We start from the raw sequence: 16,182 nt of genomic DNA on the forward strand, positions 1-16,182 counted from the left end.
CTGAACTATCATGGATCCTAAAATAGCAACCAAAAAACAGTGTAAGGTAAGTCCATTGCTCAGCAATGACAGAAGCAGTCTGCAGCTTGTATACAGGTGTAGTTTCTGCTCTCCCACCTGTGTAAGCTCTGTTGTGCCCGTTTTCAAAGCAGCACCACTCTCAATTTGATTTTTTTTCTTTAAATCATGACTGAAATGTGAGTTACCTTACTGACTGGTTAGCTGACAGCATTGCCTTAGGATCCTACAGGCTGACGAGCAAACTTTATCTAAAAGCATAGTGGACAAGTTCTCTTGATAGGCTTTTATTCACCTATAATATGGGCAACAAGTAATTCTTTTGATTCCTTTTGACAAAAATAACCTTAACATAAGAAAAGAACCATTAAAGTAAAATGTACTACGGCATCACCATTTCAGTGACAGATCTGCACACTGAAGTCAGGCTTGGGTTTGCTTTGCTTTTAATCACAGTTGAGTCACAGAAAGCACACCTGGATACGGAGCCTCCTGGGAACAAAATCACCCTGCTCTAAGGGCAGGTGAGCTGGAGGAGAAGCAGCAGAGCACAAACTGTGACTGCCATGAATAAAGCTGCCTCACAGAACTGCACAAAGCTGGTGGCTTTTGTGGTTCCTCTGACTTTGGGATTTATACCAATTCATTACTATGTCAGTAGCACACTATCTTTAAACTAAGTTTCTTCCTGGTATAAACCTGAGCAAGAGGAAGAGTCACAGGAACCTACTGGAGAAAGCTTCTCTCCAGGCTCCCCCCAGTCTATGGGAACAAAGTTAACTCTTGCCCTCAACCTTCTCTTTGAAAAGAGCTTTCCAAAAGGAGGGTCTACTTCCATCACTTGCTAAGGGACTGCTGAGGGCAGATCAATGCCCTTAGGTATCCGGTGACTATTTCAATCCATTTATTGTGTGTGGTTACCCACCCTTGCTCCTGGCATAGCCAATAGAGAACCACACTAATCTCATCTAGAAACGTGCACCAGCAGCCCCCTTCATGACAAGGCATATGAGGGAAGAGGGTTGAAAAACATAAATAAAAAAATTAACATACTACAACTCTGTGATCTTATGCTAAAGAAACACATTTTGGATAAACCACTTCTACCTCGCTTTGGAGGAACTGTGCTTATAGGCATCTAAATTCTCCTGGTAATCTCCTGTCTTCCTCAAAGTGAAATCCTAGATTCAACAATTTTCACCCTACACTATTAATTGCACTGCTTTTGGTACCAGTGCAAAATTACCCTTAGCAGTAAATATTACCAAAAAACCGACAGTGATTAAAAACAAACTGTCAAAAAGTCCAGAAGTGTTTTCCATCAAAAGGTCAATACTAGAGATATTGCAAAGTAACAACCAAAGGCACAGAAAACTCCTACAACATATGCAGAAACCCTTTTTGTCTAATCTGTCTACATTTAGACATACAGCAAAGAGGTTTGCACTTTTGCAAAAAGAAATTAAAAGAAAAAGCAGGTGTATTGCTTTCACGAGAAATGCAGAGTTAAAGTGAAAAATAGATATTCATTCTAGAAAAAGACATCATCCTTAAAACACAGTGCCCCTTGGAGAGAAAAAATGGGGGTAGGATGCAGGCAGAAGTTCAGCTGTTCTAATTAAGTTGAAGCCCCTCTTCTGTCTTCTGCTATATTTCCATGAAGGCAATGAGGTTCAGGAAAACATTTCCAGTTTTTTGCTGTATTTGACTGTGCTCTGTTTGATATAGAGGCAGCTTAAGTACATGCACTAGGAGTTTCTCTAGCTTAACGCTAAAGACCAAATACAGGAAGACCTAAGAAACTTTAGGGCTTAATGTCTTTAAGCACCAGGTTTTATTGGAACCATTCAATCTTGCAACATGAATATGTTTATCTCCTTTAATTGTGAAGTGCCAGAAGAGCAAACAAGCATGCAATATTTCCAGATACAATTATCACAGGTCACAGATCAAAGGAGTAAGTCAGTCTTGCAGAAGCTGAAGAAAGAAGAGTGAACATACACTGAAAAGAGTTCCTTAAGCTCCACTGATCTGCAGTTCAGACTTACCAGCACCCTCACTGAGGAAGACAGGCATACAAATAGCCTCCTTCACTGTTCTGATGATATTCTCTCTATAAAGCTTCTGTTGAAAACAACCAAGTCTGAGCTACAGTGGATACATGAGTCACTGCTCCTAAAAAATATCTCCGTGGAACTAAACCCCTGGACTGAAGACAAGGTTACAACTGCTGTCACAGGAATGAGCTTGCAACTCTGACAGAGCAGAGAACTGCATGATTTCACCCACAAAACACACAAGGGATGGGGCATTCATCTAGGAGAGGACAGGGTCAGAGATACAGTCACCCTTGTCAAGGTATCATATTAACTCACCATCCTTCCTACTCCAAGAAAAAACTTCAGAAAAGGTCAAAAGAGCTAAATGCATATTTGTACTTCAACACTGACTCTGCAGTTTCAGCAAAACTGCAAATAAGACAGGCTGGTTTTAAAACAAGGCATTTCCTGAGTCACGCGTCTCTGAACACACTCCATGTGCCTATTTTGATATCATATCACAACACCTGCATCCAGTGAGACAAATAATCCTATTGTTAAATGCAGACTCAAAGCCAAGTCTTTGCTGGCCAATAGGCACAGTGCAATATTCATGATTCCTAAAAGCACGGTCTAACTGTCATTTTGTGCAAAGACTGGGACTGTATGCTCCAAAAAGAGACAAATAAAGAATTTTACAACCAAGCATTTCTGTGAGTGTCTTATTTTTATCCATACTGTTTCTTAATGAGGGATTTATGAAGCTTTGCGGTTCACAGAAGTATCTGGGAAGATACATGCTAATGACAGAAAAAACATTATTATACACAGCAATCTTCAGAAATTAACAGCCCCGTTTTCCTTCACACACTCATTTTTCTCTAAATCTATACACTTAGATATCTGAAAGTAACTTAAATGGCATTCTACTATGTGGAATATTACCTTCATTAGGAAAAAGAGGCAGAATTTTAAGGGATTTGCCCAAAGTGCCTGCAGTTAAGTGACAAAGCAAGGCAACTCCCCACTGCAATTTCAGTCCCATTACAGCCACCAAAATCTTTGGCAGAGGTCCCACAGGGACTGGATTTTCACTCAGGACTTCCCAGCTCCCAGCCTTTAGCACTGTTAGGAATCACTGCCTCATCACTACATACCAAGGAGTGGGGAGAGGACAAAGGGGCTGGGCAGAGCTGGCTCCGTAGGCCAGAACAGTACAAGCTCCAACCTGACAGCCATCCATTATACACTAGTTACAGATTTCTAAATCTTAGTAAAGTTTTCACTCACACAGGTCCTGTCTGCAACTGACTGCAGAACCCACACCTCTCCGAGGCTACTGGGATTCACCATCAAAAGAAAGCAGTCAAACCAGTCAGTAAGAGACTCTCTTAGACACAAAAATTTCTTCATGGTTCTCTCTCTCTCTCTCTCTCTCTCACCAAAAGTGAAAATAAATCTAAATGCAATTTGATTTGTTTGGCTTACTCTGTTTAATTTTTAAGAATAAGTGTTTGTCGTTTATTTAATCTGCTTAAACCACACAGTGAAAATGTTCCATGGTTTTGTCTTCTTTCCCTGCCCCAACAGATGTGCATTTATTCTTCTTTCCCAGCGGACCAGAAAGGCCCATGCTGTACCTAACTGACCAGCGTGCTGATGCAATATAAAGCATCGTGCCAAAATCATCTCTCCCTGCACTGGAACCTGTGCTTCATTCCTGCTGGGCAGTGCTGCTTCTCAGCTACCATGAAGGTCTCACATAGAAGGATCTCCCCTACTGAGAAGGACCAGAGGGAGGATTCTGCTTGGGATTTGTTCTTCCACGTTCTTGCTGATTCAGGGTTTGAAACTGAGATTAATACACTTTTTTGGAAGACCCTACTTTGTGATCTTAGCACATCCTTTGTAGCACTGACACTAAGAAGTATCGGGATCTTTCCAAGATTTTAACCAGTGGCCCCCCACCTTCAAACACACACAAAGTACCTAACACAGTCCAGACTGGGAAGGGTTGGAGTGCCTCTGTAGCATCATTTCCAAAAATGCACTGAAGGCAAAACAGGCTGCCATTCTCAGGAAAACATGCACTTTACTGAGGGCCTGGCATGCATGTAAAAATAAACTTTCTTCTCCCAGTACTAGAGAGCCAACTCTCCAACATCTCAACAACCTTGCTTGCTTTGGAAGCTTTCCAGTCACATCTTTCTGTATATGCTATCAAATATATATTTTACAAGCTCCTTTTCTTGGTTAGAACACTGCCATTTCAAGCTTATTCCATTAATACTTCATGTGAAAATAAACCTCTCCTCATTTCTAGAAAACAACAGTCCCCTGGCAACAAATAGTAGAAACTGTTGTCATTAGAATTTCACTTTGATTGAAGAATTAAAAAGCGCGAAGGGCACCCTGAACTCTCCTTTGCAGGCTTCAAGAAAACCCATGTCTCAAAGGACAGTTTTCTTTTCCAAAGTAAAAGATTTCAAATATCTTGATTCCCAGAGAGCTGGGGGAAAAAAGAAAAACAAGACAGCAGTCAAGACCATTGTAACTACTACAATCAGCTGGTCCACATCGGAAAACATGTTCTCCTTCATATCTCACTGCTATTAAAACATGTGCAGTTTGAAATACAATGACTAACCCCACTTTTATAGCCAACTGACTAGAACATCTTTCTAAGATAAAAGAGCATTAGTGTTCATTTGAACCAAAAACACCCAGCAAAAATAAGAAACCTCCACTATTTTAGAACTAAAAAATGCAAGCAAGAGCTCTAGGAAAGTTTGGGTGTGGAAGTGCTTGAAACAACTTTGAAGTCACGAGAAATATGAAGGCTCCAAACTTTGTCACACAAAAACCAAACTGGCAATTTGTCAGAAGCCAAAGGGCTGCAGCTAATTATTCTGGTTTTGCATAGCTCGTGAAACAAAAATAAATGCATGTCTCTATCAGAGGTACTTGTGATGATTTCCACTTCGCTGCACATGTTTTCACTCTTAAATTCTTCAAACTAAGCCAACAGATATTTCCTGAAAAACAAGGTAGATGAAGATGTTCTTTCTCTCCCTTGCCAGCGTACAAAGTCATAAGAAACTGACTACTTCATTAGCTAAAGAAGAACTGACAATTTTCAATCCTAAATTTGGCCCTCTGCTAATTTGGGTGATGGAGGGCTGGAAACTGAACAAGATCAGGAACAGCTTTACTTTTAAGACACTACGCAATACCCTTATTTGCTGGATTCCATTATAGAAAATAGCTTTTTTTAATAGTAAGCACCTCATCAGCCATCCACTGCATAGCTTTGTAGGCAGTTTTCCCCTTGAAACAGTGATGAAAGAATTTATTAAGAAATGCTTCAGTTTAAGCATTTTCTGGCAAGTCTTCCCAGTGCCAGCCCAAGAGCTGCTCTGCCTCAGCCTTGCCAGCTGCTGCCTGCCTAGCAACTGCCTGCAGGCCATGGCAGATGGGCTTTGGTCATGTCTGTCACCTGTTCAGGGCATCTCTACCCCTCTCTGGCCACCAGCTCAAGCCAGGCCAGCTGAGCAGGCAGCTGTGAAGGGTGGGAAGAGCTGGTAAGAAAGGAGAAGGTACGCAACTGCCACAGGAACCACAAGCATTACATTCAGAGTACTTTAAATGCAGCCTGAAGATTAAATGCAGCTGATTGGTGCTGCCTTTCACTGGAAGAGAGCCAGCAACCCCAGCCCTGCTGACCACCTTTAATTGCTCTTCTCTTCCTGCCCATACAACAGCATGAACTAATGGCCCCACAGCCCTGCCGAGACAGCTGCAGCTGTAATTCCTGCAGCACAGATCCCAACAGCACTGGGGCTGGTACTGCAACAGGTTCCCTGAGGGAAATGGAACACATCCTTCAGTCCCTCCTCCTGCAAAACTGGAACAAGAGTACTTCCTTACCTTATGGAGTACAAACAAGTAAGCACCCTAATTCAAAAAGCACCCTGATACAGGAGTGATCCCTGCTTAAGAAAAAAAAAAGCAAATGCCCTGTTACAAGGTAAAAGATGCAGCACAGTATTCTGTTAAGAGCCCATCTTTAAAAGCCAGTAAATCAGTTGCAGAAAGCAAATCTAGATCCAAAACACTGCCAGATTTTAAGGATGCTGCTACTCGTAGTTCTGCCATGCCCACTGGAAAAACATTAATGAGCTAATCCTATTCAGGCTTCCAAATGTCTGGGTGCAGGCTCAGACTCAAACTGTCTTTGGAAAGTTCATAACCTCGAAAGCTTTTTATTTAATTAATCTACTGTACCATCTTCTAAGCCAGCTAGCTTGATGGATGTTACTCAGTTGTACTATATAACGTTGCACATTTCAGCTCTAGTACCTTGAGTTCATAGTGAATTCTTATGTTAAAATTTAATCAGTATTTCTAAAAAACCCCAATTATTTATCATCACACAAGTTGAGAGGTTTTCTGTTTGTTTTCAATGTGACGCTTTAATTAAGGTCTTACTGCTAGCTAAGGAGAATGCCTGCTTAGCATCCCACTGCCAGTCCTATTCTTGCTTCAGTTCTCTTTGGAGAATGTGCATGTTTCCCCATTCAATAAAAATAGAAAGCTGGAAACACTCTTTCTGCTGAAAGTGGAAGTCTGAGAGAAGACAAAACACAAAACATGAACACAAGTCACAAAAAGTTAATTGCTGTCTAGCAGCAGCTCACTGAATCTGTACAGCACAATTAGCTCTAAGAAAGCAAAATAGAAGAATTTAATCTGTCTAGCTGAAGAAGTGAGGACTATTCTAAATCCTCCCTGTAGGAAGGAAATAGAATTTACACAGGTGCTTATCTGAGGACTTCCAAGCTTCCCTTTAGTTGTAGAAAATCCTTTCCTGCTCCTGTGAAACATCTTTGGAAAAGAATAATCTGATGTCTGTTCACAGAAGTCAGCACATACCAGTCCATCATGCTTTGCTCTCTAGAAGCCAGTAACTAAACCTTACCTTCCAACTCATTACTTATTACTGGAAAGCAAGTCTACATTCAGAAAAAATCTGAATTTATGTAAAGAATAAATTAGGTAAACACCCTGTGTATCTTGGGTTTTGAGTTACTTGCTTACTGTCAGGTCTAAGAGCTGGTTTCTCTCTAACAGGACAGGTTCTTTGAAGGAGGAGAAGGGGAAGTGAAACAAAAAAATGCTGCTGCTTGACACAGGAAGACAATATTCCCCCTGTCAAATAAACCTTGTGCACCAGATGGACACCAAGACAATCCTTCATCTAGAAGCCAGATCATGCAAAGTGCCTCAAGCAAAGGTTTCTAGGAAGAAGGGATGAAGAAAGAGCCCATTTCTGATACATTCCCTACTGGCTGAAGCACACACATCGGGATGTACGAAGCAACACACAAGTGATATGCAAAGGGTGATCTCACAATTCCATCCACCCTGTTCCAGCAGAGCAGCAGGCACCAGTGATCAAGGTATGCCTTTGGGGCACAAGTTCCCAGTATACATTAGTCTGACATCTCAACCACACTGTCGAATTAGAGCCAATAAATTATGAGACCATAAAGCATTTTTATGGGGAAAAAGTCCTGTCTAGTTCTGTCCAAATGTTTCCCAAAATGCTCTTAATATAAATAAATACTTTCCAATAATTTTGTGTCTATCTGATGACTAGCCATTAAGCTACACAAATGTCAGACTAAGAGGCAACCTGCGGAAGGACAGCAACTTTAATCCCTGAAGTAACATGGAATTTGCCTTCTGCTCAACTAATGGATGCATCACTGAATTCATCTCATGTGAGCCCCTTGCTGCTTAAATGTACAGTGCAGGTGCATATATATATATATGTATAACAAATACAGGCTGTAATACACTGGGGTATTATTAAAATAATAATGTCTCCTAGACAATGACACAAATATGGGCTAACTTTCTCCCTGTGCTCCTGATCGAGCTGTGCCTTGCAAATGCTGGTTTGTTTTTATCAGTCTGGTAATGCCATCATCACAACTGATGAAAGAAGCTGCTGCTTAGCTCTGAGCAATAGGAAGTACAGGTAAGGAAGAGGATGCTGTAGTGGTGAAAGGTTAACTGCAGCCAGTAAAGTATATGCCCTTTGTCCTAACACCATGCAGTTCTCAGACAGACACTCATAACTGAAAGACATACTCTCCATTTTAACTAGCAATGAGAATTTTTTTAAGTCTTTTCTGACAGTGGATTCTTTAAAATAACATGGCCTGATTTTTCAATTTATTTTTTGTTAAGTGCTTTTTTCCTGTTCCCTGCTGGTGTTGAGAAGCACCTTTCACATGAATTTAAGAGCAACCACAATTACCAGTGGCTGACACACCATTTTCCTCCTCTCTCCTCTGTCCTCTCTATTGAGGCAGTTTCATCTCTGTTACTAAGCGAGGAACTCACTGACCACGTTAGAGTTCAAAATGAGCACCAGGTAAGTATAAGCAAGACTGAAACCTATGACATACAGTTCTTCTAAGCACACAAAATAAGCCAGAAAGAAAGAGCATGCTTCCCCCTCATCTTTTAGGGCGTATAGTGCTCTGTGTTACAGCTGACACGTAACATAATTCCTTCCACAAGCTGACACTATCCTTTAAGTAACATCTTGTGTGAAATATGACCATTCAGACCTGGAAAGGAACAAATGTAGCCAACACCTGAACTCATCTGTAGATGGACCACAACTCAAAGGCACTTTAGTATCATTTCACTGCTCACTGGATTACAAGAGCATTCCTTCTGCCATAGCTTTTTTTTCAAAGGGCAGATCCTGTTTCTGTTAAGCTTGACTGCCTGTGAATGCAATTAAAAGAGTAACATCACCTGATCAACTATCAGATCTTATTAATTGACAGACACAAGAAAAGCCTAACTACATCCCGATTTTCCCTAGGGCATCTATTAAGCTGGACTGCATGTGAGCTCAACACATGCTTCATAAAAGGGGAATCCTGTCTTTCCAAAAGCAGTATCTGTTATTGAGAACTGAATGGAAAGAAAAATCATTAAGCCCAGGTCATATTGGCATCCAAATGATAGCATTTAAAATCAATAAGCCTTCTTTAGAAGAAAATAGAGCTTTTACTCACCTGTACTACTTCTACGCCTCTTTTCCTGAAAAAAAGGAAGAAAAAAAAAAAGGAAAGGTTAGTGTTGGAAATGTGGGAAAAATGTAAAAACAAAAACTAATCGAAAAGCACTGCTTCATACTAGAATGCAAACAATAAAAATCTGCACTAATAACCTGATTCAAATTCAGGAAAGCACTTGTTCAGTTTCACTCCCTGTCTAGGAAGCACTTTGGCAGATTGTGAATCATGGCCCTAGAAGTAACCCAAGATGAACACTAAGCAGCTGCAGTGCTGGGAGTGATAGGGCTGTCAGGTGAGCACAGGTAGGAAGTGGCTGATATTAGGGAGGGAGCATCTCAATTTTAATTAGATCTAGTTTGCTTTTCATTTCTCATCTGCCCTCAGAGTGTGCAAATTGCACCACAGCACATTCTGCATGCTTGACAGATCTTTTATGTTGAACCAAGGATACACGTATAAATGTCAGGGAGAAAGAACATAGCACCTTGCAGCCATTTATTCTCTTACTTACAACTTTGTTCTACCCCCATCATCTTGGTACACAGGATGCTACCCTGGACTTCAGTTCAAAGACTTGCAGTCAGTCCAACTCCTTCATGAGCACAGTTCAAATACTGGGGACTCAAATACTATCAGAAAGGCCCAAGCCTCTGGCCATATGGAGAATCATTCCAGTGATCCTGGATCGCCAAGGATGAGAGACTGGAGAGGCCTACTAATTAAACACCAAAATGTTAAGAACTGCAATTGGTAGAGCCAATTTAGGCAGATCTGGAGAGATAGTTGTCTACTCTGCTGGTATGAGAATTAAGATTCAGGTACATGCAGCCAGAAATGCTCAGTCACTGCCTTTGACAACTTATCAAGCAAAACAAACCATTTCTGCACTAGTCTTGAGAACAGAACTGAATCCCTGGCACAAAGCCAGCCATTCCTGCTCCATGCCCTCCTCCCAATATATGCAGGCTATTTAAGTAAGTTAGAATCTTCTCCTCACTTTGAAGACATAGGGAATTTAACTTAAAAATTAAAAGCCTCAGCAAGCACAAGACAGGAATCTCTCTTCCTTGTTCCTGCTAGCCCTGTATGTGAAAATCAAAGCCCCTTTTCTGGGGAGGTCATAGAACAGGACCGCCTAACTCTGCTCTCAATGCTTTTCTATCTAAGAGCGTCTGTGGTGTTGTCCATAGTCACAAATGCTGCACACTGCTGAATATACAATGGCTCCTCCAGTTTTCCTCCCAATACAGTAGGTCTTTCTTTTGGGAGGCCATTACAAAAATGCCCAAAGGGACAGGCGATCAATCAGCATCTATGACACAAATTGCCCCCTCTTCCACTTTACCAGTCTGAAGTCTCTCTGGCCTAGAAGCAGCATTCAATGCACAGACACAGGAGAGAGCTTGTTGTGAGAGCTCAGCAAGGAAATAAAAAAGAAAATGAAACCAAGCACCTCTTGCAAAGAATTTCAAAGCCCTCTTGCAGACAGCAGTAGCTGTAAGTGGTGGGTGATTAATATAATGCCATTATGGTGTGGGAAGCACTACTGTAGATCATCACCTGAGGCTGGCCAGATGCGTTCCAACTCTGTGGTGAGAAGAAAATATGAAACTTGTAGAGAAAGAGTTAATAGCCAAATTTTTGAAACCAAGATTTTCACAGAGCTAAGCAAGAAAAATAGGAAAAATTAGATGGGGAATGCTGTTTCGTAAATTAGGGCAGCAGACTATCAGAAGAATTCCAAGTATTGTAAGCTAAAACTTAAAATAATCAAACATTTTTGCTGTGTCTGCCCTGGAGTAAACAGAACGACTTGGAACTACCACGGAAATACACTAGGCTTCAGGCAAAACTGCTCTTGAGTCCCTGGAAGAACAGTGGCTGATGGCAAAAGCTGCATTTCTTGTCATGCCTGCGTACACACTGAATAAGCTTTATTCTACTTTGAGAAAGATAAATATTTGTGAGCTGGGTGCCAAACCCATTTGAGGAAGAGTCAGTCCAAATGGTTTCTGTAATCCCCCCCCAAAATGAACTTTGGGACTTACTGAAACCGACTGCACTGTCCCAGCAGAAGGGAAGAAGCCAGAAGAGCACACAGGCAGGGAGAGAAGGGGTGCCTGCTCTTAGGTATGATACCACACATGCTTAAAAGGTACAGGAAGAAGGAAGCAATTACCAAAGCTGGCTTGTAGGCTGGTCTTCCCCTTTTCAGAGGGAAGCAGGATGTCCTTTTTGTTACCTGAAATATGAGAACTTTTTCTACTTAAACCCAGGGGACAAGAAACCATAAAAGCATGCATATTTTGAGGACTAATTAATTGGGGAAAAAATCCTCTACCAAAATAATCCTTATTTGAAAATCGGTTATTTTAAAAACAAGAAGTATCCAAACAACCAGGATGTCAAGCAACCACGCACCTCAGTTTTGTTATTAGCTGATTCTCTACTCAGAAGATTTCCTAAGCCAGTGGCTCCAGGCTTTTCAGCCAGGCAGGTCACAGCTGCAAGCTCAGGGCAGCAAAACATCCCTTATGCAACCAAGCATGCAATACCATCTAACCACACAAACTGCCCTACGTCACCTGGGAAAGGGCTTAGGGTCAGGCACGGAAAGAAAGCTGATCCTACGCACAAGAAACTCTAGGACCTTAGAAAAAAAGAGCAAACAGAGAGAACGAAGCAGACTGTGGGCCTCCATTCCCCAACAAGGGGCTGCCTGTGCAGGACACACAACGGAGACAAGACAGCTGCTGAATGAACTGTGCTGGGAGTCTGACAGAGACATGGACCAGCTACCACTTCTTCCTATTGTGCTTTAAAAAGCCAGTAAGAAAAATACATCCTACAACCCTGGTTTATGTTCTTTTGGGCTGTTTCTTTAGCAGAGGACAGGCAGTGCATGACTGACAGGACAGGATGGGATGACTGCTCCACTTGGTGTACTGACGACTACTCTTGTGTCCCTCATGGTGTTGTCCATGACCCTCTTGCTTCCCATGCAGTTTGAAAGTGAGCCACTGCCTACCAAGGGAAGGGCTCCCATTCCCAGCTGGCCTAGCTGCCTCCTGAGAAATCTCTTTTTCTGAGGAGAAAAGAAAGATCATTATTAGCTGTATTTCCCTTCTGCCTCCAAAGAGGCAACTCAGCTGGGTCAAAGAGAGACTGCATCTGTCGACTTTCATTGAATAGCTATTTGAAAGATGGTCAGTTCTAAACTACATTCCCAGAGGTCACTAATTTTTAAATACATTTAATTCCAAAGACCATCTACACACTGCAACACTTAAGGAAAAACCAGAAACATTTAAGCAACTGCTGCAATAGCCTGCAATACCAAGTAAAACCCAAAACCTTGTTCTAACTTACTAGATCTATAGCAGAAACCTGGATAATGCAAGCCTCCCTGTATGCAATAGCAATTAAAATAATTACCATGCTAGTTGACTTCATGTTTAAGTTGGAATGATGTATGGATTTAAAGAAGAATTCAATATCAAGTTACTAAAAGCACATTAATCGATGTCTTGAAATTGATATTTTGCCACAGCCTTAAACTATGTAGAATAGCTGGCTTTTGGGGTTGGGGTTGGGTTTTCTTTCAACATTCAAAGTAAACAGTTTGGACTAATTCCCCGCAGCATCTAGGACCTGAACATTATAGTGAATGAAAGTTAAAAGAGAAAAAATGACAATCAGGTTGTATATCATAGTCATGGTTAAATTAAGCAACTTGTTTTTGCTGTATGGTCTGAGTGACAGACTGAAAAATGCCAAATGGAATTTACAATTTCAAAAGTAAAAGGCAATCTTTCTGTTTTAATAGCCTAAGAAGTTATTAGTACATGCAGTGAAGTTAATTTTCTCAGATATGAGAATGTTTCACTTTGAAAATTTCCCACGTAAAGAAGTGGCAAATAATAATAATAATGTATTGCTTTAATATTAAAAAAAAAAAAGCATTTTCACAGAAAAGCAATACATTGGCATCAAAGGGAGCTTATAAATATTAATGCTTCAGAGCAAAAACCTGCAGCCACTAAGACTTTCCACCACACCGAAAACCAGCCAATACTGGCCAGCCGCAACCTTGTGGACAGCCCATTTCCCCTCCTGGCATAAAGGCAAGCTCAGCTGAACTGCCTTAGCTTTTCCATCAGCAGAATACTCTGCATTTGTGTTATTAAATATCCATTACAATCCTTGCTTTCATTATTTTTCATCACTGATGGACTCCACCTCATTGTCTATCAGGGAAGCAACCAAGCAGCAACTCCAATATTGGGGTGCTTGCTGTCCAGGGGCTCCAGCTCGCAGCCACAGCCATCAGAGCACGTGGAAGTTACCCAGGGGCATCTGAAACATGGCAAGACCCTGCTGTAACAGGGGGACCTTTTGTGGTTTGGTTTTTTGCACACAGATTATCCAGCAGGCAATTAATCAGTTATTTTTACCAATTTATATCCAACTACACTTACCTTTTAGCAAGCTTTTCCCCACTAATCTTTATTCTGGAAAGTTTTATGTCTGAAATTAATCTAAAGTTGGCATTTGGGGAAGGGAGCTCTCTATTTCCTCAGTCTGTCAAGCATCATAGATCCAAAGGAGAATGGAAATAGAGTGCATCTTTATAGTCTGGCAGGTACAGATAATGTAGTACAGGGGAGAAAACATCTCAATTCAAACTCGAAGTGCTCTCTAGGTGGGCTGAAAAACCCCCAAGATTTTGGGCTGTCGTGGAAGACCTTTCAAGTAGGATAAAACCCCACAGAAGGTTGCCACATTTTTGCATTTCTTCCTTGTTTGTATAAGCAGGGAACGGTCCAAGCAATAGGACACTATCAGACACTACAACACCATAAGTGATTTTCACACCACCACCCCATTCACACATGACATTTGGTAGAACCATCTTATGTTTTCCACATCTTCAAAGCATTATATCATCCCATTTACAGCCATAAAAATGCTTCTTAAGAGTGCTGTATCAGAACAAAGTGCCCTGAAAGGGACTAGAAGATAAGAGAGGATCTTGATAGAGCAGCAGCAGCGTCACTCTGGTATTCACCTGCAGTGCCATGAATTCCCACTACAACACACACAAACATTCACCAGCACTTCACAGCAAAGATCCAGCTGGAAACCCACTAACCCCTTATCCTGCAAGAGCAATGACAAAGTGAAGCATCCAACATCAATGCTTCATTCAAACAGAAGGGAGGAAAAAGCCATCAAAGAAAGAAAACAGGCACTGCAAGCAGTAACTAAAGGAAATAAACTGCCTTTAATCACTAAATATTAAGACAAAGTTTCTGTCTGTTTAATGAAATGTTACAGGGCTACTAATTTCAGCACTAAAAAAACCCAGTTAGAGTGGAAATAAAATCTGTGTATCCCAAGTTATAAAAACCATAAAGCCAGTAAATACAAACTCAAAAGAATCTATTTTCTTTTTAAACTAGGCATTTAAGACGGATCAGTGCTGCTGAGCTCTGCCAGACTCTTTTCTTGGAGCTAGTGACCCCAGGTTCTGGGAGCCTCTACTCACTACTTTCCCAGCAAGGACAGAAAACCTTTAACCACAGTCTTTTGAAAGAAAAAAAAAACCTGAAAAATCACCAGTGGGAAGAAGGAATGATTAACAGCTGCACAGAAAAATTATTAAAGGCTATGAGTTATTCATCCTACCAGGCATACAGAGACAGATTTAGTACCTGATGACAATTATAAGCAGTTGGGCAGGGTTCAGCCTTTAGCCATAGGCTTACCCCACCAGACATTATCAGTTCCAGTTCCCAGCTATGGCAAACAGCCACACCACATGATCTCTTTATAGCCTTATTAAAAACCAGCTTCAAACCAAGCTGTTTTGGAACTGTATCTTCCATTACAAGACATTAATTTCCTAAAGGTCAGAGTCCTTCAGATTTGCAGGCTAAATTGCTCTAGCATCATCCTTTGGCTTCAATAAACTGCTTGCTTCCTTAAGTGCTGCAAAGAGCACACACGTCCTCTCTGCTCCCAGTTCCCTTTGTCTCCCCATGACCTCAGTCACCCCAATGTTAATATGACCCTTAATATGCAGAAAGCAAACATATGACCCATCCCTTTCAAAAGTCTTTCTAAGGTCATGAGACACCAGTGATGACTCAGAGACCTGAGAAGAGGCAGCAGAATCACGAGGCAGAAGACAATATCCCTTCCAGGGAGAGACATGGTATTCATCTTTATATATAAAAAAACTCTCACTGCAGAAGCTATTAGAGGTTTCTAGAAACATATGAACACGGTGGGATGGTTCCTATGACTGGAGAGTTGGAATGGAAGGATACCAGCTCTTCAGGAAGGACAGGCCAGGGAGACAAGGACAGGATGTCGCCCTCTAGGTCAATGACCAGCTAGAGTGCAAGGAGCTCTGCCTGGGAATGAATGAGGAACACACTGAGAGCTTATGGGTCAGGCCTAAAGGGACGGCAGGACAGGTGACACTGTAGTGATGGTCTGACACAGATCACCTGACCAGGGAGACCAAGCAGATGAGGCCCTATATAAACACATAGGAACAGCCCCACATTCACAACCCCCGATTCTCACAGGAGACTTCCCAGCAAGATCATGGAACAGATCCTCCTAGAAACTATTCTAAGACACTTGGACAATACAGAGGTGATTGGTGACAGGTAGCAAATTGTGCCTGCCAAATTTGGTGGCTAAAGGAAGAGCAACTGATGCCATCAACCTGGACTTGTGCAAAGCATTTGATGCTGTCCCACATGACATCTTTGTCTCTAAACTGGAGACGTGCCTTGATGTTCTGAGAAGGAGCTTCAGCTGCTCTCATCCTCACTGCACGAAGACCACCAGCTCAGTATGGCCAGTGAGACGAGGCTCTTCTGGGCCCCAGGCTGGTGCCGCAGGTTCTACAGGTCTCCTGCACACCACAACGGAAAACAAATGCACATCTCCACTCTGCTAAAGCCAAGGGGTACAGAGAGAAAGGCACGTCTGCCAAGCCAGCTTTC

The 16,182-nt window shown here is 41.7% G+C and overlaps 1 protein-coding gene across 1 annotated transcript in view; it reads right to left on the reverse strand.

Annotated features, from left to right (window-relative positions):
- The window catches only part of ITPK1 (inositol-tetrakisphosphate 1-kinase), a 145,176-nt gene that overhangs the window by 104,581 nt on the left and 24,413 nt on the right, over positions 1-16,182 (reverse strand). Inside the window, exon 3 of the mRNA XM_042046928.1 lies at positions 9,158-9,182. Coding sequence (XP_041902862.1) covers positions 9,158-9,182 — 25 coding nt within the window. The remainder of the gene's footprint in view (positions 1-9,157; positions 9,183-16,182) is intronic.

Source organism: Corvus kubaryi, unplaced genomic scaffold (genome assembly GCF_017639235.1).
Source record: "Corvus kubaryi isolate FWS band 111438036 unplaced genomic scaffold, C.kubaryi_AGA036_p1.0 66, whole genome shotgun sequence".
Lineage (NCBI taxonomy): Eukaryota > Metazoa > Chordata > Aves > Passeriformes > Corvidae > Corvus > Corvus kubaryi.